This window comes from Myotis yumanensis, unplaced genomic scaffold (assembly GCF_028538775.1).
Source record: "Myotis yumanensis isolate MYYU_CA2020_CCGP unplaced genomic scaffold, mMyoYum1.0.hap1 SCAF_23, whole genome shotgun sequence".
In the NCBI taxonomy this organism is placed as follows: domain Eukaryota; kingdom Metazoa; phylum Chordata; class Mammalia; order Chiroptera; family Vespertilionidae; genus Myotis; species Myotis yumanensis.
In genome coordinates this window covers 2,554,936-2,577,538 of record NW_027223774.1, presented here as the reverse complement: position 1 = coordinate 2,577,538, position 22,603 = coordinate 2,554,936, and the positions used below count along the sequence as shown (strand labels likewise).

General features: G+C 45.8%; 2 protein-coding genes across 2 annotated transcripts in view; one reads left to right on the top strand and one right to left on the bottom strand.

The window, feature by feature from the left end:
- LOC138999548 (patr class I histocompatibility antigen, A-126 alpha chain-like) overlaps window positions 1-22,603 on the bottom strand; it is a 375,823-nt gene that overhangs the window by 127,774 nt on the left and 225,446 nt on the right. The gene's annotated exons all lie outside the window — the stretch shown is intronic.
- Window positions 6,649-21,738, top strand: NLRP4 (NLR family pyrin domain containing 4). The gene is made up of 9 exons (XM_070402462.1): window positions 6,649-6,928; window positions 8,894-10,440; window positions 11,839-12,026; window positions 13,405-13,572; window positions 14,730-14,897; window positions 16,738-16,908; window positions 19,371-19,541; window positions 20,447-20,617; window positions 21,648-21,738. The coding sequence occupies exons 1-9, from the start codon at window positions 6,649-6,651 to the stop codon at window positions 21,736-21,738; spliced, it is 2,955 nt and encodes a 984-aa protein (XP_070258563.1).

Genomic DNA, 22,603 nt, shown 5'->3' with positions numbered 1-22,603 from the left:
AACAGTGCTTGTGGCCTAATAGGAGGTGCTTTTTGATAGTCTATTAAACAAGGAGATCTCAAGGCTTTCTTTCTGGGGCCATGACCTCAGCAATTGACTTTGGTACACGTCTGAGTTAAAGATAAAAGTGGGCCCTAGCTGGTTTGGCTCAGTGGATAGAGCGTCAGTCTGCGGATTGAAGGGTCCCAGGTTCGATTCTGGTCAAGGGCACATGCCTGAGTTGTGGGCTTGATCCCCAGGGGGGTGATGTGCAGGAGGCAGCCAACCAATGATTCTCTCTCATCATTGATGTTTCTGTCTTTCCCTCTCCCTTCCTCTCCGAAATCAATAAAGATGTATTTTTTAAAAGATAAAAATGGAATATCAGTTGTGTTAAAAGGCAACATTCTTATAGCCTCAGCTAGGTGGCTCAGTTGGTTGGAGCATGGTCCTGGACACCAAAATGTGGTGGGTTTGATTCCTGGTCAAGGGCACCTCCCAGGCTCACAGTTTGGGTGCATGCAGGAGGCAACCAATAGATGTGTCTCCTACATTGATGTCTCTCTCTTCTCTCCCCTGCTACCACTCCCTCCTCCCTCCCTTCCACTCTCTCTAAAAATCAATGGGGGAAAAATATCCCCAGGTGAGGACTAAAAAACAACAACCTGTTAAAACAAACGAAGTGGAGACAAGACTCATGGATACACAGAACAGACTGACAGCTGTCAGAGAGGAGGGTGTTGGGGGCTAGGTGAAAGGTTGAAGGCATTGAACAAAGGGAAAAAGAACCAAGACTCATGACACAGAAAACAGTACGGTGACTGCCAGAGGGAAAGGGGAGGTGGGGGCAGGTAGAAGAGGGTAAAGGAGGAATAAATGGTGATGGAAGGAGACTCGACTAGGGGTGGTGAACACACAATACAACCTACAGAGGATGTTGTAGAATTGTCCACCTGAAACCTGTACGATTTCATTCACCAACGTCACCCCGTAAACTCAATTAAAAAAGAAAAACAAACAAGCAAACAAAAAGAATGCAAAATGGAGAGTAGACTGGAGAATTCTGAGCAGATGAAGTCAGTTAAGCCACACCAGCAAAAGCAAACCTGGCTCATTTCACAAACATGAGCATGAGCTATTTCTCCCAAATGCCTCCGATAACCATGCAAGGAGCTTCAAGCTGGATTCCTGAGGACAGCAGGAGGTCATCGCCTTTCACCAAAGCCCCTGCTACCTGGAAACCCTGCTGTAAAAGGCAAGGATTGTGAAGGGTGAACAGTTTCCTCATTCTCACTCCATGATCCCCGGGAATGTCATTGCCTCCAAGCCTCGCCTCCGGGGTGGATTTGAAAGCTCCCAGTTTGTGAAATGTTCCTGTAGGCCCCATAAACACTGACTGAATGCTCTTACTAACCTGGTGGTTTAAATTGGGCTGTTTGGGGATTATTAATTTTTTTTTGAGAGGCCCAATGCCCAGAAATACCAGACCTGTTAAGCTAGAAACTTTAGAAGTTGGACTCAGACAACACTGTGGTTCTTTTGTGTGTGTTTTTATTACAATTGACACCCAATATTATATTAGTTTCCGGTGTAAAGCATGGTGAGTAGACATTTATATAACTTACAAAGTCATCCCTGAGTAGGTCTACTATCCACCATCCATAGTTGTTGCAATATCATTGGCTACATTCCCTGTGCTGTACTTTACATCCCATGACTATTTTGTAACCACCAATTTGTGCTTCTTAATCCCTTCACCTTTTTGCCCAGCTCTCTGGACCCTCTCCCCTCTGGTGACCATAAGTCTGCCCTCTGTGTCTTTGAGTCTGTTTCTGTTTTGTTAGAATTCCCCCAGGAAACTTCAAGGAACAGCCAAACTCAAGAGCCAGTGCCTTTGTGCCTGAGTGAGCATCCCCGGAGACATGGAATGCCAAACCTGACCATTGAAAACATCCCAGCTCTCTTGAACTGTTCCCACACCAAAGAGGAGGTGGTGGCCAGCTAAGGCCACAAAGATGAGTTTCTGGCTAAGAGAAACAGCACACACGAAAAAAAGGAAGGAAGGGAGGGAGGAAGGAAGGAAAGGAGGGAGGAAGGGAGAGAGGGAGAAAAGAAGGAAAGAAGAAATAAAAGGAGAGAGAGAGGGAGGGAGGGAGGGAGGGGGAGAGAGGAAGGGGAAGAGAGGGAGGGGGGAGAGGGGGAGAGGGGGAGAGGGGGGAGAGAGAGAGAGAGAGAGAGAGAGAGAGAGAGAGAGAAAGGAAGGGAGGGAGGGAGGAAAGAAGGAAGGAAGGAAGGAAGGAAGGAAGGAAGGAAGGAAGGAAGGAAGGAAACTGGAGAACTTCGAAAATATAAAGAAAAGGGTTTTTTAAGTCAAAAGAAGCCAACTGGCAAGGAAGGGAACTCACCAACCCTGACACCACGTCTCGTCTCCGGGGCCAGTTCCTCAGCCACGCAAGCCAGGAGGGAGAAGCGAAAAGCTGCGTGCACTCAAAGCTTCCTTTTCCTTTTTTATTGGCTGAGGTGGGTTCTCGATGACCAGGGTCACCGGGGAAGGGAAACATTGCTTCACCTGGGCTTCGGGGCTCACCTGTGTTTCTCTAGCTTCTTCCTTCTCCTTCCTATCCTTCCTTCTCCTTCCTTCTCCTTCCTTCTCCTCCCTTCTCCTCTCTTCTCCTTCCTCTCCTTCCTTCTCCTTCCTTCTGCTTCCTTCTCCTCTCTTCTCCTCCCTTCTCCTTCCTTCTTGGGCTCCAATGACTCCACGGTGGTCCACACCCAAGTGGTGATGTCGGAGCTCTTGGGGCACCCAGCTGAGAACCCTCCAACCATTGATTTGGGCTGTGCTGAGGGAAAGAACTTCAGGTAACCATCCATACCATCAACCACATAAGAGGAAAAATCTGGTCGGGCTACATCAGGATCTGACGAGGAGCCTATCAACAGGGGATGAGGTAAGGATTGGAATGGATGCCATCAGAAGACACAGACCTCACACAGGTGATAGGTGTTGTGGAGGCACTCCTCAGCCCCAAACCCACTCACCTGGGACCTTTAAAGATGGCTGGGTAGCTCAGTTGCTTGGAGCATCTCCCCATACACCAAGGTTGAAGGTTCCATCTCTGTTCAGGGCACAAACAAGAATCAACCAATGAATGCATTGGGTAGAATAGCAAATCGGTGTTTCTGTCTCTCTCTTCCGCTCTCTCTCCTTCAAAAAAATCAATAAAACATATCCACGGGTGAACATTAAAAAAAATAGGGGAAAAAACCCATAAAACCTCATAATTAATGAAAAATTATGAAAGGCCCAGCTGGTGTGGCTAAATGGTTGAGCATCAATCCATGAACCAGGAGGTCATGGTTTGATTCCTGGTTAGGGCACATGCCTAGGTTGTGGGCTCGATCCCCAAAATGGGGCATGCAGGAGGCAGCCAATCGATGATTCTCTCTCATCATTGATATTTCTCTCTCTCTCTCTCTCTCTCTCTCTCTCTCTCTCTCTCTCTCTCTCCCTTCCTCTCCTTTCCTCTCTGAAATCAATGAAAAAATATATTTTTTAAATGATGAAAGAATACCCTTTAAGATACAAGACAGTCATACCCTCTGTCACTAATCCTACTTCAACGTAATTCTCAAAGTATAGCCAGTTCAGTGGGACAAGATGATGGATCTGAAAGAAAGAAGCAGAATGGATAAACTGTGATATATTTATACATGTTATACTGTAAGGCAGAAAAAAAATAAATGGTTGCACACACAAATTTAACTCTGCTACATCTCAAGAACAAACAGTAAGCAGGAAAAAAAGTCTTAGAAGGATCTTTTCATTATAAAATTCAAATCAGGGAAAACTAAATATATCTCTTAGGGGAACATTTATCAGTGGAGAAAATATAAAGTCAAGGAGGGGAGGATAATTAACATAAAATTCACTTCATTTGGCAAATATTGAGTGTGGAGAGGGCATGCAGCTGGGGCTGGGTAGGCAGAGCCAGCAAAGGACCTAATAATGTCTTTCTTCTTAAACTTAAACATTTTGGGGTGAGGTTGGTTAATACGATTATATAGGTTTCAGGTGTACATCGTCTGTATTTTGCATTGTGTGCTCACCATCCCAAGTCTAGTCTCCTTCCATCACCAAATCTTTGACATGCGCCCTACAATGCCTATTTCTTAACCTAGGTTCTGGACCAGAGATCTTGGTGTTCTGACTGTGGCCATTCCCTAAGTTTTCCACTATGTTGTCTTCATTTCTGTATATGCATATTTCACAACCTCACGCCATCCCCCATCCCCTGATTAACGGTCCTTAGTTCACAGGATTCTTGTGAAGAAGGAGCAAATTTATAATGAGACGAGGATAGTTTGCAGCACATTGAAGTTCTCAGAGCACATCAGAGGTGACTGCGGTGAGTACAGGGAAGGCCAAAGCAGAGTGAAAACCACACCTGAAGGCCCTGATTGGGTAGCTCAGTTGGTTAGAGAGCCGTCCAGATACACCAAGGTTGTGGGTTCAGTCCCCGGTCAGGACAGATATAAGAATCAACTAATTGAATGCATCAATAAGTGGAGCAACCAATCTCTCTCTCTCTCTCTCTCTCTCTCTCTCTCTCTCTCTCACCAAACAATAAATTTTAAAAATTTTTAAAGAAAGAAAACCACGCCTGAAGCATGTGAAACGCATGAGGTGAGTCCTGCTGTACATACTCAGAATCATTGGGTGCCTTTTCTGTGTGACAGAAGAATGGCCCTGGCACAATAACATTCTCATGGAGCTTCAGAGGTGGGAAAGAGCCAATCATTTAGACGAATTTCATAATCATTTAGAATCTCTGGGTCTCGACCCCTTTGGCGGTTGAACGACCCTTTCACAGGGGTCACCTAAGACCATCCTGCATATCAGATATTTACATTATGATTCATAACAGTAGCAAATAATTTTATGGTTGGGTCACAACATGAGGAACTGTATTTAAAGGGCCAGAAGGTTGAGAACCACTGAGAAGAGAGTCACCCCTGTTGCCTAAATTAGCCAGTTTGGAGAGACCAGAAGGAACTTGCTCACAACCAGAAGCCTTGGGACTCCACAATCAGAATCTTGGTTTGAAATATCTACCCCGGTAGGAAACCAGGAACAAAGAGCTAGACCACACCCAACGTGGGGACATTAAAAAAAAAAAAAAAAAGAATTTGTTTCACCTATTCTTAGGCCTGGTCATCAACCTTGAGCCAATGGAAGGAGAGCAATTCATTGGCCAATCATATGGCTCCATAGCCTATTTCTTCCCAGTCCCAGCCGCCACTCATTAAGGACCCGCCAGGAAGACCTGGAGCGGTGAGTCAGCGGAGAGACTGCCCTGAAGTCTCTCTTTTATCTGCTTTGTCACTTCAAGTCTTTGCCTTCTCCCCCTTTGTCCTGCCTCCTTTCTTGACCACCCAGACAGCAGTCCTTGTGACCTTAACCATGGCCCTGGATTTTGTCTCTTTAACACGAGAAATTTCGGTTGAAAGACTCCTGCCATGATGGTGTTCACCCTCTATTGGAACGCTGTATTCCAGTACCATAGCTCGGCCCTGGCCCAGTAGCTCAGTTGGTTAGAGCATTGTCCCAATACCCCAAGGTTGCCGGTTCTATCCCCGGTCAGGGCACATACAAGAATCAACCAGTGAAACATAAATAAGTGGAACAACAAATTGAGATCTCTCTCTCTCTCTCTCTCTCTCTCTCTCTCTCTCTCTCTCTTTCTAAGATCAATATCAATTTTTTTAAAAATTAAATAGCCCTGGCCAGAGGGCTCAGTTTGTTGGAGCATTGTTTCATGTACCAAAAGGTGATAGGTTTGATTCCCAGTTAGGGCACACACCTAGATTTTGGGTTCCATCCATCCCAGTTGGGGATGTACTGGAGGCAATTGATTGATGTTTCGTATTAGAGTAGAAAAAAAAAGCCAGTTAAGTGGAGTAGGAGGAGCCTGGCTGAGCCAGTGTTGGAGCATGGCACTTTATTTCTTTCTCACATGGATCTCTCTCTCTCTCTCTCTCTCTCTCTCTCTCTCTGCCTTCCTCTCTCTCTCAAAAATCTCAGGTGAAGATAAAAAAAATTATTTTCCCCCCATGCTTGTGTTCAGGACCTGACACTGAGAGCCACCATCAGGTGGTCCGAGGGTGGCAGTGGGGCTGCTGTAGCCTGGACTGGAACCCGTTAGCCACAGCACAGCCAACAGGTCATGAACAGTGCTTAAAATTTTTTTAAAAATAAAATAAAGTGCCATGCTCCAACACTGGCCCAGCCAGGCTCCTCCTACTCAACTTAACTGGCTTTTTTTTCTACTCTAAACTGGTAGACCAGATGAACTGTGTGTGCCTGTACATTCCTTATTAGCTCAGCCTACAACCAGTGGGAAGAGTGGGGGGTCTCGAATACACAGGAAGACATTCATGCACAAAAGGCATCATGAGGATGGGAGAACTTGGAGCTTAGGGCTGAGTTTTCTTTTTTAATTAGATTCATACCTGTTGAGACAAACAGGAGAACAGAGATGAGGTCCAGAGGATAATGTGAATAATTTGAAACTTCTCTGAATTTTACACAGGTTTCATTTAGTCCTCGTTCCTGGTAATTCCCTCTCTCTCTCTCTCTCTCTGAAGACTGTGATCTCTGTCCGGGCCAAGATGGCATCATCTTTCTTTTCTGAATTTGGCCTTCTGTGGTACCTGGAGGAGCTCAGCAGGAACGAGTTTAACATTTTTAAGGAGAAGCTCAAGCAAGAAACTCTGCACCTGGGACTCCAGCAGATCCCCTGGGCTAATGTGAAGAAGGCAACCCGGGAAGTCCTGGCAAACCTGCTGGTCAAGCATTATAAGGAAACACAAGCCTGGGATGTGACCTTCACCATCTTCCAGAAGATCAACCGGGAGGACCTCTGCCAGAAGGCCAAGAAGGAGTGTACAGGTGAGGGAGTTCGGGGTTGGTGCACGGGGACAAGGCTTCTCATATCAAGGATCCTGACATAATTTTGATAAATGATCTCCATCTATCATCTCCATCTAATGGGCTCCACAGCAGACTCAGCAAGTACTAGGGGATCGTGTCATCCTTGTCCACAGAAGACAGTGGTGAATGTGATTGGGTACCATGTCTTCGCCTGAATTGCACGTCTGAGTTACCGATAATTTTGTTATTTTTATTTATTTATTTTTAATTCTCACTCGAGGATATTTTTTCCAATGCTTTTTTTTTATTAGTATTGATTTCAGAAAGGAAGAGAGAGGGAGAGAGAGATGGAAACATCAAAGATGAGAAAGAATCATTGATCAGCTGCCTCCTGCATGACCCACACTGGGAATTGAGCCCACAACCCGGACATGTGCCCTCGACTGGAATCGAACCTGGGACCCTTCAGTCACCAGTCCAACGCTCTATCCACTAAGCCAAATCTGCTAGAGCTCCATTGTTTTTTAGAGAGAGTGGAAGGGGGATGGAAGGGAGAGAGAGAAACATCAATTGGTTGCCTCTCACACACACCCTGACCAGGGCCAGGGGTCAAAGCTGCAACCCAGATACGTTCCCTTGACCAGGAATTGAACCTGAGACCCTTCAGTGCATGAGCTGACACTCTAACCACTGCTCACACCAACCAGGGCTGGGTTACTGATTATTTATCCTTGCATCCAAGCCAGAAACTCTAAGGTGAAGTTGTATCCCAACAACTACGAACTTTATAGTTCAGCAAAAATCATAGTTAACATCTTTTGTGGATCACACACTGAGCTAAGGTTAACTTGGTGTCATTGTGTATTTATCCAAAGCAGCTATGGAATGCCAGTATTCAATAAGATTTCTAAGTCACTGTCCTGTATGGATGCATTTTAATCTTTAACAAGCAAATGGTAACATCAGAGGAGCTATGACCTACATGCAATATAGCCTTAAGGGCCAATTTTTTAAAAGGGAAGATTGTATTTTGTTCTATCAAGAGTGGCTCAGTTGGTTGAAGCATCATACAGTACACCAAAAGATTGTGGGTTTGATCCCTGGTCAGGGCACGCATGGGAGGCAACAGATCAATGTTTCTCTCTCTCTCCCTTTCTCTCTCTCTCTCTCTCTCACTCTGGGCCCCCTTCCTCTCTCTCTCAAAATCAACAATCATATTCTGGGGTAAGGATTATATTGAAAAAATATTTGACCATTTTTCAACATGATAGCCCCAATAGTAACACTTGTCATGATCTCTGATCACCATGATGACCATTGGCATTTGTGTATAGATCATGTTCACATAGAATGCAATTTTCTCAGCAGCTTCATTATATCCTCACAGTAGCCCTATTGGAGCATTTAAATATTGGAATGCAGCCCAGCTGGTGCTGCTCAGTGGTTGAGCATCAACCTATGAACCAGGAGGTCACGGTTCAATTCCCAGTCAGGGCACATGCCCCAATTGCAGGCTCAATCCCCAGGTTGGGGCATGCAGGAGGCAGCCAATCAATGATGCTCTCTCGTCATTGATGATGTTTCTATCTCTTCCTTCCTCTCCCTTCCTCTCTCTCTCTAAAATAAAACAAGAAGATTAAAAAATATTGGAATGCATGCCATTTTGCTATAATAACAGTTGGGATATTATGTTGACTTTTCTATTGTGGTACCTGAAAAGTTGCACACAATACTACAATAGTTTCAGGTAGTGGCAAAGCAGCTGTAGACAACATATAAGCAAAGAGCATGACTGAGTCACAATGACATTTTTTTTTTTACAACACAGACTGTTGACCAGCTCTGGTGGCGGGCCACAGTATTTTCAGATCCCTGAGAAGACACAGTGAGAGGGAAAATGGCAGGGCCAATGCTAACATCTGTACTGGGGTTTTCACTCAAACATGTGTGTTTTGTCTTATTTTCTTGGGCTCACGGACTCAGGACACACGAAGGCCTATCGCACTCACATCAAGGAGAAATTCAGCAAGGCGTGGTTCCAAGACACTGTCATGCATTGTTACGGATACGTTGACAAGGAGCTCACCCAGAAAGAGCGCAAATGCCTGGAGTTTCTTTTTGCTCCCAAGGAGCCCAGGAGACGGACGGTGATCCTTACAGGGGCTCAGGGGGTCGGGAAGACCACTGTCCTGGCAAAGCTGATGCTGGCCTGGGCAGAGGACAAGCTCTACCAGCAGAAGTTCTCCTACGTATTCTACCTCTGCTGCCAGGAGGTGAGGCAGGTGACAGCAACCAGCTTGGCCGCCTTGATCTGTAGAGACTGGTCCGACTCCCTCGCCCCCATCGCGGAGATCACCTCCGAACCGGAGAGGCTCTTATTCATCCTCGACGGCTTTGAAGAGCTGATGTATGACTTGAATGAGCCCGAGTCAGATCTGTGCAGCGATTGGATGGCTCAGCAGCCTGTCCAGGTGGTCCTGAGCAGCCTGCTGAGGAAGAAGATGCTCCCAGAGTCCTCCCTGCTCGTGGCCACGGTGCCCTCGTACGCACGGTTCATCAATGACAGGCTGGGGCACCCAGAGATCCAAACGCTCCAGGGATTCACAGAGGACGAGATGCTGCTGAGTTTCAGCTGCATGTTCCGGAAGGGGTGGAGAGGCGTCAAAGCCTTCCATTTCATCAGAAGCAACAAGCAGCTGTTTTCCCTGTGCCAGATCCCCGTCCTGTGCTGGGCCGCGTGCACTTGTCTGAAGCAGGAGATGGAACGAGGGAAAGACCCGGTGATGACCTGCCGGCGGACCATCTCGCTGTATTCCTCGTTTGTCTTGAATCTGTTCACGCCCAAGGGGGCTCGCTGTCCGGATGAGCAAAGCCGAGTCCGGCTGAAGGGCTTGTGTTCCCTGGCTGCCGAGGGCATGTGGAGCAACACGTTTGTGTTCGGGGAGGAGGATCTCCGGAGAAACGGGTTGGCGGACTCTGACATCCCTGCACTGCTGGACATCAAGGCCCTTCGCAAGGGTGGGGGCACCGAGAACGCTTCCTACACGTTCCTCCACTTGTGCATTCAGGAGGTCTGCGCCGCCCTGTTCTACTTCATCAAGAGCCACACCGACCACCCGATCCCGGCGGTGGGCTGTGCCGAGGCTGTGCTGGCGACCCATTTGAAGAGAACCAAGGCCCAGTGGATCTTTCTGCCATCTTTCCTGTTTGGCCTTTTGAACGAAAAGGAACAGAGGAAGCTGGGTGCCTTTTTTGGCGCCCACCTGTGCCAGGAGGAGGTACGGCAGGCAGTTGAGCAGCACCTATGGGACGTCAGCCAGAGTGAGCACCTTCGGGGGCAGCTGAATTTCCTGACGTTGTGTTACTGTCTGTTCGAGATGGAGGACGAGGCCTTCGTGCGGTGGGCGGTGGACCTGTTCCAAGAGGTGTCCTTTTTGATCACCGACCTGACAGACTTGATGGTCCTTGCCTACTGCTTGACACGCTGTTCGGCCTTGAGGAAACTTGACTTTTCCATCCAAAATGTCTTCGTAGACACCTCCATGTGAGTCCATTCAATGACTTCCTTTCTGTTGCCTTTTTAGCGTCTGTCCATATTCCCGAGTGGGTTTCGCTCCCGGCATTTTTCATAGAGGATTGGGGTTGGGGACCTCACCTTTTTCTGTCAAACAGACCTCGGCTCACATCCTGGCTGGACTCCTTAGGAAACAGGTGACCTTGTCCGCAGGGTGGTCTTTCTCTGTTGAAGTTGCCTCGTTGTAAAAAGGGCAACCGTGTGAACTGCCGTATTGGGAGGCGCTAGGAAGACCGAATAGGAGAGGCTGTGCAGTGTCTTCCTACACATTCTCAAGTATTTGCTGATAGGTCCTCAAATTAATTCTCATACCGTTTCCATAGGACCACACTCTTTCTTGACTTCCCAGCTAACAATTACCTTTCATTTATTTATTAAAATATATTTTTATTGATTTCAGAGAGGAAGGGAGAGATAGAAACATCAATGATGACAGAGAATCATCGATTGGCTGCCTCCTGCATACCCCCTACTGGGGATTGAGTCCACAACCCCGGTATGTGCCCTTGACTGGAATCAAACCTGGGACCCTTCAGTCCCCAGGTCGATGCTCTATCCACTGAGCCAAACCAGTTAGGGCGCAATTACCTTTTAAATGGATTCTGAACAATCTTCCAAATGTTAACTTACTTTAATAAAAAATCATATGAGATAGATTCTCTCCCTCCACTTTTTAAATTTATTTTTTATTGTTGATAGTATTACAGGTATTTCTCATTTTCCATTTTCCTCCCCTTCAACCTCCTCCTCCCAGCCCATATCTACTCCCCATGTCTTCACTACCCTATTGCCCATGTCCATGCATCTAAGTATATAAGTTCTTTGATTTATCTCTTCTCATCCCCCAAGATAGATGGCTCTTAATTATCATGTTACAAGCAAGGAAACTGAGGCAATGATATCTCGAAAGCTGTCCAAGTGAGGAAGTGGTCAAGGCTCAGTGTGAGCCTACGCATCTTGCTAGAGGTTCATTTAACACCTACGCTTTATGGCTCCAGATTTACCTATCAAATTCCTGGCAGATACACCAAAGTTCTTCAGTCTGGCACTATTGACATTTGTGGATGGGCGGACGGTGTTCTGTTCATTCTAGTATGTTGAGGAGCATCCCTGGTTTCTGCCCACTAGATTCCAGAAGCACCCCTCTCCCCAAGTGGGAGCAACCACAGATGTCCCCAGACATTGCCCAACGGCCCTTGGGGACAACATGGCCCCTGGTTGAGAATCATGAATATAAGATGAGCTGACCTGACCATGGGTGGATCTGCTCTGAGTCAGATGCCCTGCGTCTGGGAAGAGCACTCATGATGCTTCTATGTTATGAACGGCTTGGAGTGACTGCTGACCCGTGGAGAACTTTTCCTGTCTCCTTCCTTCCAGGACATGTTACCAGTTACTCGATTGGAATAACATCTGCTCTGTGCTCACGGCAAATGAGAACCTTGGAGAACTCCGAGTGAGTGGCAGTAACCTCCCCGGGCTGGCCCTCGTAACACTGAGCAATCATCTGAAGCACCCCAGGTGTCGCCTTCAGAAGCTTAAGTAAGTTGGAGGCCCGCCTGGACCTGAGTCTGCCATGGAATTCAATGAGTCTCACCTCTAGCTTTTGGGGCAACCTGGAGATTTACAGCCTAGAGCAGAGTCTCACATCCCATGTCTCTAGCTGTGTAGCCTCTACCCCTACTCACCGCATTGAAATGGGCTGCTCAAGGTCACAAAGCTAACAGAGGGCAGAGCTGGGTTCTGAACTCGGAGCTGATTGAACAAAGCCCCTGCTGGTAGCTACTGTGTCTGCTCCTTCCTAAAAGGCTTCAGGAGCATTGTGCCAACCCATATCTGAGGGCCAGTGGGGTGGCAGGCTTTGTACTGAATACCACAAAATGAAGGGAGTTTAGGAGTTATGGTCCTGACCTCCAGGAATATATGGTCAAGTGTGGCTTGGTTGGTTTCTGTGTTCCCCCCCATAAAATGTGTAGATCCTCCTCCGTGGGAGGTGGGTATGAAAGAAGTAAGTGGATCTGAGATTCTGGTGGTCTGGAAAGCCTTTCTAGTCTAGGATTTTAGATTCTCCTCTGCCACGATGTGGAGAGTAAGGATTCCAGAGAGAGGAATATGCAAGAGCGATATTAGTCTGAGAATTGGTGTGGCAGCAATATCTAGGTGCCCCCCACCAAAGTGTGCTCCCCTTGCCCTAGCGTGCTGTTGTCTTTCAGCCAAAGGCTGAATAAAAGGGTAATATGCAAATCGACAGAATGGTGGAACAACCAGTCACTATGACATGCACTGACCACCAGGGGGCAGACACTCAATGCAGGAGCTGCCCCACAGGGGGAGCACTGCTCAGCTAGAAGTTGGGCTGACAGCTGGTGAGCACAGCGGTGGTGGCGGCAGTCGGACATCCCCTGAGGGCTCCTGGACTGCAAAAGGTCACAGGCTGGGCTGAGGGACCTCTCTGCCCCCGAGTGCACAAATGTTGTGCACTGGGCCTCTAGTATTAATATATTTTTATTGATTTCAGAGAGGAAGGGAGAGAGATAGAAACAGCAATAATGAGAGAGAATCACCTATCAGCTGGCTCTTACACACCCCCTATTGGGGATCAAGCCTGCAAACCCAGCATGTACTCTGAGCAGGAATTGAGCTGGCACCTCCTGGTTCATAGGTCACTGCTCTACCACTGAGCCATACTGGCTGGGTGAGAGCTATTGTCTTAAAGGAACCCTCCTCCCAAACAGTCAGTAACATCTTCATTGAATCATTGCATGAGGAAGAAAAGCAACTTCTTTTGTTAATTCGCTTACACTTGGGAGTTTGTAACAGTGGATAATATTACCTCACAGGTGAGAATCAGCAGGTGCTCAAGCCGTCTCCTCAGGTTTTGTTGAATAGAAACCTAACCAAACCTTCTTTTTTTCTGCAGGATGAATAACGTTTCCTTCTCCGCTGAAAGCCGGTTTTTCTTTGAGGTGTTCACCCAGAGCCCGGTTTTAAAACACCTGGATCTCAGTGACACAAGAATCTCCCATGATGACTTCAAGTTGCTGTGTAATGCCTTGAACAATCCTGCGTGCAACATAGAGAATTTACTGTAGGTCTCCAAGCTCACCAGCCTCATACATTTTTCTTACCTGTCTACTTTCATCCTTTTTTCTATTCTTCATAGACAAGCTTACCTTTCCGTGAACTTGAGCGTTAAATAGGGGAGTTCAAGTTTCTAAATTGGTACAACCACTTTGGAAAACCATTTGCCTCTCTTTGGCTTTCGTGGGTTCTGACATCTTGTGTAACCTAGCAATCTCACATTGAGGTGTACATCCAACAGAGCTGTATGCATAAGTTTGCCAAAAGGTAGGACCTACAATATTCATGACGATGATTCATGATATCTGAAAAATGGAAATACCTACTAATAGTCAGTTTGGTAAGAGATCAACCGAAGGACTTGTATGCATGCATATAAGCATAACCAATGGACATAAGACACTGGGGGTAGGGGAGGCCAGGGGATTGTCAAGGGCGGGGGGAAAAAAGGAGACATATGCAATACTTTTTGTAATACTTTAAGCAATAAAACAATAAAAAAGAGAGAGAGACCTGTCGTTATAGACTCCCTTCCTGAGAGTGAACAATCTATAATGATAGCAACAAATTTGGATGAATCTCACAGGTCTCATGGATGGAAATGAGACACACTGAAGAGTAGTAGTAAATATATCATATGATTTTATGTATATAAAGTTCACAGATGGGCAAGACCATGGTGTTAGAGGTGAGGATAAGTGACAGGGGTGATGGACACGATGTGTTTCTGGACCTGAATGCTAGTAATGCAGGTCTGTGCAATTCAGGACAATTCAGGGTGAACAAGTACATCCTAAGTGGGGTTCAGGAGTTGGAGGGGTGGAATTAGAGGAACAGCAAACATAGCAAATACCTTGAAGAATAACACCTGATAGAGGTCAAGCAACTCAACATGGCCCATGTGGCTGACCCACATGGATTTAGGAACAGGCGGAAGCCTTGTTGATCAAGTGATGTCTTGGGAGATTTTCATTGGGGAACTGGAAGCTGTGTATGAACAGTAACTTCATGTGTATGTGTCTCAAGTCTAGAGAATGGGTGATGGGTTTCAGGGTGAGACTCAAGCAGAGCAAACATGGGCTTCCTGACTCTGATGGAACTAGCCAGAGGGGTGAATCGGAGACATAGAAGCTGATGGGATCTGACATTTCCTCCTCCCCACAGGCTGGTGGAGTGTGGCCTCTTAGAGGATGATTGTGAAGGACTCAAGGAGGTCCTGATGAGGAACACGAAGCTGAAGATTCTGGACTTATCCTACAATTGCTTGGGCAATGGGCTGTCCCTCTTGTGTGAAGCCCTGTGCCTCCCAGCTTGTGCTCTGAGGGGCTTGGGGTAAGTGACTGTTGGGAGTGCCCACTGTTGAACACCATGGCCTACTGTCTAAAATCTATCCACTAGCTCACAACATCTGCTCCATATTTCGCTGTACCTTACAATTGTCCAAAGTAAACAGCATCCCTTGGAAAGCCACGAACTATCATGGTATTGCACTAAGTGAAATGAGTCAGACAGCGAGAGAAAAATACTATATGATTTCATGGGTATATGGGACCTAAAGAACAAAAATACACAAGCAGAACAGACTCGTAGATGCAGAGAATAAACTGATGGTTGCCAGAGGGGAGGAGGGTTGGGGGACTAGGTGATAAAGGTGAAGTGATTAAGAAGTACAAATTGGGCCCTGGCCAGGTGGCTTGGTTGGTTGGAGTGTTCTCCCATGCACTGAAAGATTGTGAGTTCAATTCTAGTTAGGGCATGTACAGGAGGCAACTGATCGATGTTTCTCTTTCACATCAATGTTTCTCTCTCTCTCTTTCTCTCTCTCTCTCTCTCCCTTCATCTCTCTAAAATCAATAAAAACATATCCCTGGGTGAGGATTTAAAATAAAAAAAAATAAGTACTATTGATATATGTAAAACAGTCATGGGGATGAAATATATAGCCAGGGCAATATAGTCAATGATATTGTAATAACTATGAATGGTGCCAACTGGATACTAAATTTATTGTGGGTGATCACTTCCTAAGTTATATAAATGTCTAATCATGGAGTGTACTAGTATACCTGAAATGAATACAATATGTATGTCAAATGTAATTGAAAAATAAAAAGGGGGGAGGAGTAGGGGACATCTGTAATACTGTCAACAATAATTTTTTTAAAAAAATTACAGTGAAAGAATAACAGAATTGAAAAAGTTACAGATTTTACACATAAGGTAATTCAATGCACATGGCCAATCCACAAGGAAGCGGTATCTTGACCAAAAACAGAATCCAATGTAGAATTAGAATTTACTTCTACATGACTAGGTCAGTTTTATGTTCTAATCTCTTTATCATGTAAGAGGCTAAAAAAGGGATGTATTTTCAGATAAGAGAGAAGTTCATATATATACAGGGTGTCCCAAAAAGTGTACACACACCTTGAATTATTATAAAGTCAGTGTTTATTAATATAGAGTTCATTTTTTAAATTTAAATGAATTGCCCTAGCTGGTTTGGCTCAGTGGATAGAGCATCAGCGCTCAAACTGAAGGGTCCCAAGTTTGATTCTGGTCAAGAGCACATACCTTGGTTGCAGGCTCTCTCCCCAGCCCTGGTCTGGGCACATTTGGGAAGCAACCAATCGATGTCTTTCTCACATTGATGTTTCTCTCTGTGTCTCCCCACCTCCCTTCCACTCTCTCCAAAAATCAATGGGAAAATATCCTTGGGTGAGGATTAACAAAAAAAAAATTTAATGAATCTACAGAAATGAATAATTTTTTTTGCCAGTGCCTGTTTTCAAACTGATGACTGTTCTGGTCTAGGCATTGCTGATAACGCAAAGCAATAGAATCACAAACATCAAGAATTTGTCGGTTCGGTTTTTGTGTATTGTCAACTGTTGCTGGTTTTGTACCATAAACTTTATCTTTTATGCTTCCCCATTAAAAAAAGAAGTCCAGTGGCACTTCAGGGTACATTTTCTTTGTTCAAAGCTTAGCCTGGCTTTACCAATGATTTCAAATCAGTTAAACCTGAAAAGGATTGAAAATCACATGAGTTATCAGCGTTAAAGTGTGTATACATTTTGGGGGGGGGGGGGGGCGCCCTCTATAGGATGATAGGAATACTCTCAATATGAAGTCCTTTCCTTCCTTTTCTCCCATGTATTTGTCCCTACAGGTTAGTTGACTGCTGCCTCAGGGAACCTTGCTGGGAACGTCTCCGTGACGTTGTCCTGGTTAACAGGAACTTGACCCACCTAGACCTCAGCACAAATGGTCTGGAAGACAAAGACTTGAACCTTCTCAGCGAGGCCTTGAAACAGCCATCCTGCTACCTGAAGTCACTAAGGTAAGTGTTTTGGAGGCTTCCCTGGAAGACCAAGCCTCCTTCTCAGGGGTTTGGGTTGGTGGGGAGGCACCTGGAAATGAAAAAAGCCAAAGGGTCCGTGACTGAGATGAAGGTGAGAAGGTGATAAATGACTTGATTCAGATTCTTGGAGAGGTGTTCAGATGAACCAACCCATACCCTGACTCTATGTTACAGATTTAATGTGTGGTAACTGGTCCTTCAGAGTATATACATAAGGGCTGAGAGAGAGAACTTGGGACTGAGGCTGAGGGGCGGTTTTATGACTAGATGTTTTTGCTGTGTGTTGTACAAGATGTATAAGTTTTGTCAGTTGGAGAAGGAGAGCTGAAATTTCAGGTACAAGGGTTAAGCATGGGAATGGAAGACCTGATAATGTAGGTGGGAATGGACATGGATAAAATCAGGGATACTTGAGGAAGGAATAAGGACAGCAAGAGAGTAAGGGGAAAGCAGAGAATGAAAAAGACTTCATTTCATGTTATAAAATTGAGAAATATTTGAATATCCAGTGTGGTGATGGTGGTGATGGTGGAAGTCGTGGTGGTGGTAGTCATGGTGGTGGTGGTTGGTGGTGGCGTTTTGGGGTTACCCATTAGAATAGCATTTCATCATCAAATGCTGCTCCCTGAGAAGTCAAGAGACTGGTGGGATTAGGCAGAATCATTTTACCTATCCTCTCAAGAAATCTTTGTATTTCTTGCTTGATATTCCTTCCTTGAAGGATGTATTGAATAAGGTGAGAAAATGGTCAGAGGCATTCTTGATCTCATAATGGTGGGTTAGGTTATCTGGCTCAATCCTTGATCTGCAAGATACTAAAAATATCCTACATAATAAAACCCTAATATGCAAACCAACCAAACAGCATAACGACCAGTCACTGACCACCAGGGGGCAGACACCCAATGCAGGATTTGCCCACTGGTGGTCAGTGCGCTCCCATAGGGGGAGCGCTGCTCAGCCAGAAGCTGGGCTCAAGGCTGGCGAGCACAGCAGCAGTGGTGGGAGCCTCTCTCACCTCTGTGGCAGCGTTAAGGACCCTTTGGGGGATGTCCGACTGCCAGGTTAGGCCCACCCGCACAGACATCCCCCAAGAGGTCCTGAACTGTGAGAGCGCACAGGCCGGGCTTAGAGACCCCCCTAGTGCATGAATGTCATGAATTAGGGGGGGGGGGGTCCCTCACATATCATATTTTGAAATATTAAAACATCCAGAAGCTGATGCAGAAGTGATCTGTATAGACTAAATGCAGACCACTTGAGGTTGTCCAAAAATCCTTGAGATATATGTTTATTCAAAATATGTATTTTATATATTTTATAACATATAATATATATAAAAATATAATACATTAATATTTTAAAATATTAAACTAGGCAACTGGAAAAAACAGTACACGACTTCCATGGAGGTAGATAATAGGATAACATAATCTTTGGCATCAATTTATCCCTAAAACAATGTTTCAAGTTCAATAAAACCACACATAGTGAAAATGATCTAAACACAAAAAAAAAATAGTGCCAAACACACCTACCAAACTTCAGAAATTGGAGCAATCAGATTTAATATCTTTAAAAAGTCATGTTTACTTTGTTTAAAGGAAAATAATAAATTTAAATATCTTAAGAAAAGGAAACCAGAAACTGAAATAAAATTGGCAAATTGAGAAAACAAATAAAATGAAACATCTAGAAATGATCAGTATAACTGATATCAAAAACTTTCTAGATGGTTCGAACAGTAGATTTGATACAATTAAAGAGAGAATGAGTAAAATGGGTTAAGCAGTAGATTAGACATAACTAAAGAGAGAATTAGTAAAATAGAAGCTAGAACGTAATTATCCAGGGGCAGCATGAAGAGAGTAAAAGAGGCAAAGAGAGAAGAGATGAGAAGTAAAGCAAGAAAGTATGCACCTTTAATAGGAATCCTAGAAAGGGAAAATATTTAAAGAATTAATGGCTAAAATTTTTCTGTAACTGGCGAAAGACTCCAATCTACAGATTCAAGCATTCTTATTTTTTCCTAGTAGGATAAGTAAGAGAGAACCTGCAGAACATAAAATATAAGGATCTTAACATATCTGTGATGAGGTTGAGGGCTGGGAGGAGCCATAATATATAGAAGGACAGAAAGACTTCAGTGAATAGTAACGATAGAATCAAGACATCATCCCTGTTTGTGTAGCTCAGTTGGTTGAAGCTTCGTCCTGATAGGCCAAGGTTGTAGGTTCAATCCCCAGTCAGGGTACATAAAAGAGTCAACCAATGAATTCATAAATAAGTAGAACAACAAATCAATGTTTCTTTCTCTCCCTCCCTCTCTCTTTTTCCCTTTCTCCCCCCCCCCCCTCAAATCAACAAATATATCCTCGAGTGAGGATTTTTTTAAAAATGTAATAACCCTGGAAGGTGGCATCACTACTGTTCTCTTGCAGTTTGTTCAACTGTTTCATAACTGCCAATGGCTGTCAGGACCTCGCCTCCATCCTCACGGGAAACCCAAACCTGAGAAATCTGCAAATCGGGCACAACAACATAGAAGATGACGGTGTGAGGCTGCTGTGCGAAGCTCTGCTGCATCCCAACTGCCACTTAGAGAATCTTGGGTGGGTACCTCTTCAATGGCATGGCTACATCTTGGTGGGGGCCCAAAGACTGAGGATTGATGGACAGCAAGAGAGGGACAAATAAAATCCCATTGGGGCACATAGCAGTTAGCCGTCATGCTAAAATTACCTACTCCAATACATAGAGTCTTTTTTTAAAATATATTTTTATTGATTTCAGAGAGGAAGGGAGAGGGAGAGAGAGATAAAAACATCAATGATGAGAGAGAATCATGGATCGGCTGTCTCCTGCACGCCGCACACTGGGGATCAAGCCTGCAACCCACACATGTGCCCTGATCGGGAATCAAACCATGACCTCCTGGTTCATAGATTGAAGCTCAACCAGTGAGCCGCCCGGGGCTCCTCTTCTTAAAAGGACACCCGTCATGGTGGATTAGAGCGGAACCTAATGGCCTCACTCTAACTTACCTGCCTCTGTGAAGACCCCGCCTCCACATGCAGTTATATTTCCGGGTGCTGTGGTCAGAGCATCCACCTATGGACTTCTGTAATGACACAACCAGCCTCTCGGGGATCCCAGAGAACGAGAAATGTGCAAGGTGTCAGCCCAGAGCTCACCTCACGTGGCCTCCGCTGTGTCATATTCGCCAAAACCAGGCGATGCCCGCCCAGATGCAGGGGTGGTGACAGACTTCACCCCGAGTCGGGTGAGCTGCAGTCCCGTTGCCATGAGCCTGTGTTCAGAGAGGAGCAGACGGGTGTGGCCGATTGCACAATCTACCCGAGAGCCCTAATCTGACGCCACAAGCGCGGAACAGTTGGATGCGGTGCGGGCAGAGGCGAGGGGCGAGCCTGGGCCACATGCACATCCAGTTCACCTGCCACCTCCTGTGCCTCCGCCCCGCGGGATCCGGGCGCTTCTCACCGGGGGTCTGTTGCAGGCTGGACGCGTGCCAGTTGACCAGCGCCTGCTGTGAGGACCTCGCTTCTGTTCTCAGGGGAAGCCGATGCCTGAAGGAACTCAACCTGGCTGGGAACCCCTTGGACCACCATGGGGTTCAGCTGCTGTGCGCCGCCCTGAGGCACCCGGAGTGCGGGCTGCAGACTCTGGAGTGAGTGGTGCCTGTGCTGCACGCGGGTGGGGTCGGGCCTGGAGCTGAGGGAGGGGGTGGGGGGCGGATGGGGGACCTCCACGGTCTAGTCTCACTGCGTTTAAATGCCCACGAGGCTCCCAGGCTGGGGGCGGTGGGGGGGGGGGGGGTTGCAGGAGTGAAAGACTCACATCCCTTGCTGGGCGGAGCGCAGTGACCCGTGGCCTGTGAGCGCCCAGTGAATGGTGGCACTGGTGTTGTGAGGGTACATATCGTAATACAGCCCGGCCAGCGTGGCTCAGTGGTTGAGCATCGATGTATGAACCAGGAGGTCAGTGTTTGATTCCCGATCAGGGCACATTCCTAGGTTGCGAGCTCGATCCTCAGTTGGGGGCGTGCAGGAGGCAGCTGATCCATGGATGTTTCTCTCTCTCTCTTTCTCCCACTCTGAAATCAATAAAAAATATGTATATTTTTTATTGATTAAGTTATTACATATGTGTCCTTATCCCCACATTACCCCCATCCCCCCACTCATGCCCTCACCACCCTATTCTCTGTTGTCTGTGTCCATTGGTTAGGCATATATCCTTGCATATAAATCCTTTGGTTGATCTCTCCCCCTTACCACCACCCTCCCCTACCTTCCCTCTGAGGTTTGATGGTCTGATTGATGCTTCTATGTCTCTGGATCTGGTTTTGTTCATCAAAAAAAAATTCTTTAAAGGACACAGAGAAGGGCCCTAACTGGTTTGGCTCAGTGGATAGAGTGTCGGCCTGCGGACTGAAGGGTCCCAGGCTCGATTCCACTCAAGGGCATGTACCTTGGTTTCAGGCACATCCCCAATGGGAGGTGTGCAGGAGGCAGCTGATCGATGTTTCTCTCTCATTGATGTTTCTCACTCTCTATCCCTCTCCCTTTCTCTCTGTAAAAAAAAAAAATCAATTATATATATATATATATATATATATATATATATATATATATTTAAAAGACACAGAGAAGGAAAGACACGCATGAGTTAAATAGAGCCCCTTCTCTACTTGCCAGGCTGGAGAAAGCTGAATTTGATGAGGAAACCCAGGAACTCCTGGTGGCCGAAGAAGAGAGAAACCCCTGCTTGACCATCACCCATCAGTGATGGAACCAGGCCCAGAACCAGAGGGGCAGGCGTGGGCTTGCAAGCAACCTGGACTGTCAGACTCAACAGCGGCTTCCAAGGATAAGTATCGGAGTCCTCCCCCTACACACACACACACACACACACACGCACACACACGTACCTGCTCTGTGCCCAGGAGCCGCAAATTACTGACCCCGACTCTTCTGGGACCCCCTTCAGGTGTGTTTTATTAATTGTGTATTAACTTGGGTTTTATTTGCCTTGTGACTTTGTGGCAAGCCATGGAGAGGCCTTCGAGGTAACTGCTCCTCCCTGTTTCACAATGACATGTTAAACCCTCAATAAAGTTTTGTATCTTAAATCATGTTGTAAATCCTTTTTTAAAAATTTTTATTTATTGATTTCACAGAGAGAGGAACATTGATTTGTGGGCATTGGGTTTGTTGTTGCTTTTAAATACATTTTAATATATTTGTTATCGATTTCAGAAAGGAAGTAAGAGGGAGAGAGAGAAAAACATTAATGATGAGAGAGAATCATTGCTTGGCTGCCTTCTTCATGCCCCCCGCTCCCACCACACACACATACTGGGGATGGAGCCTACAACCTGGGCATATGCCCTTGACCAGGAATCGAACCCTGACCTCCTGGTTCATAGGTCGACGCTCAACCACTAAGACATGCTGGCCGGGCAAACACTGCCTTTATAATTATTCAAAGTGTGTGTATACATATTGGACACCCTAAATATCTATGATATAGATATAGATATATAGAGATAGATAGATCTATATCAATCTATCTACCCTTGTTTTTTGACCTGACACATACAATGGCAGTGTGCATATAAGTCCTTCATTTGAATGCTCTATTCCTCCACAAT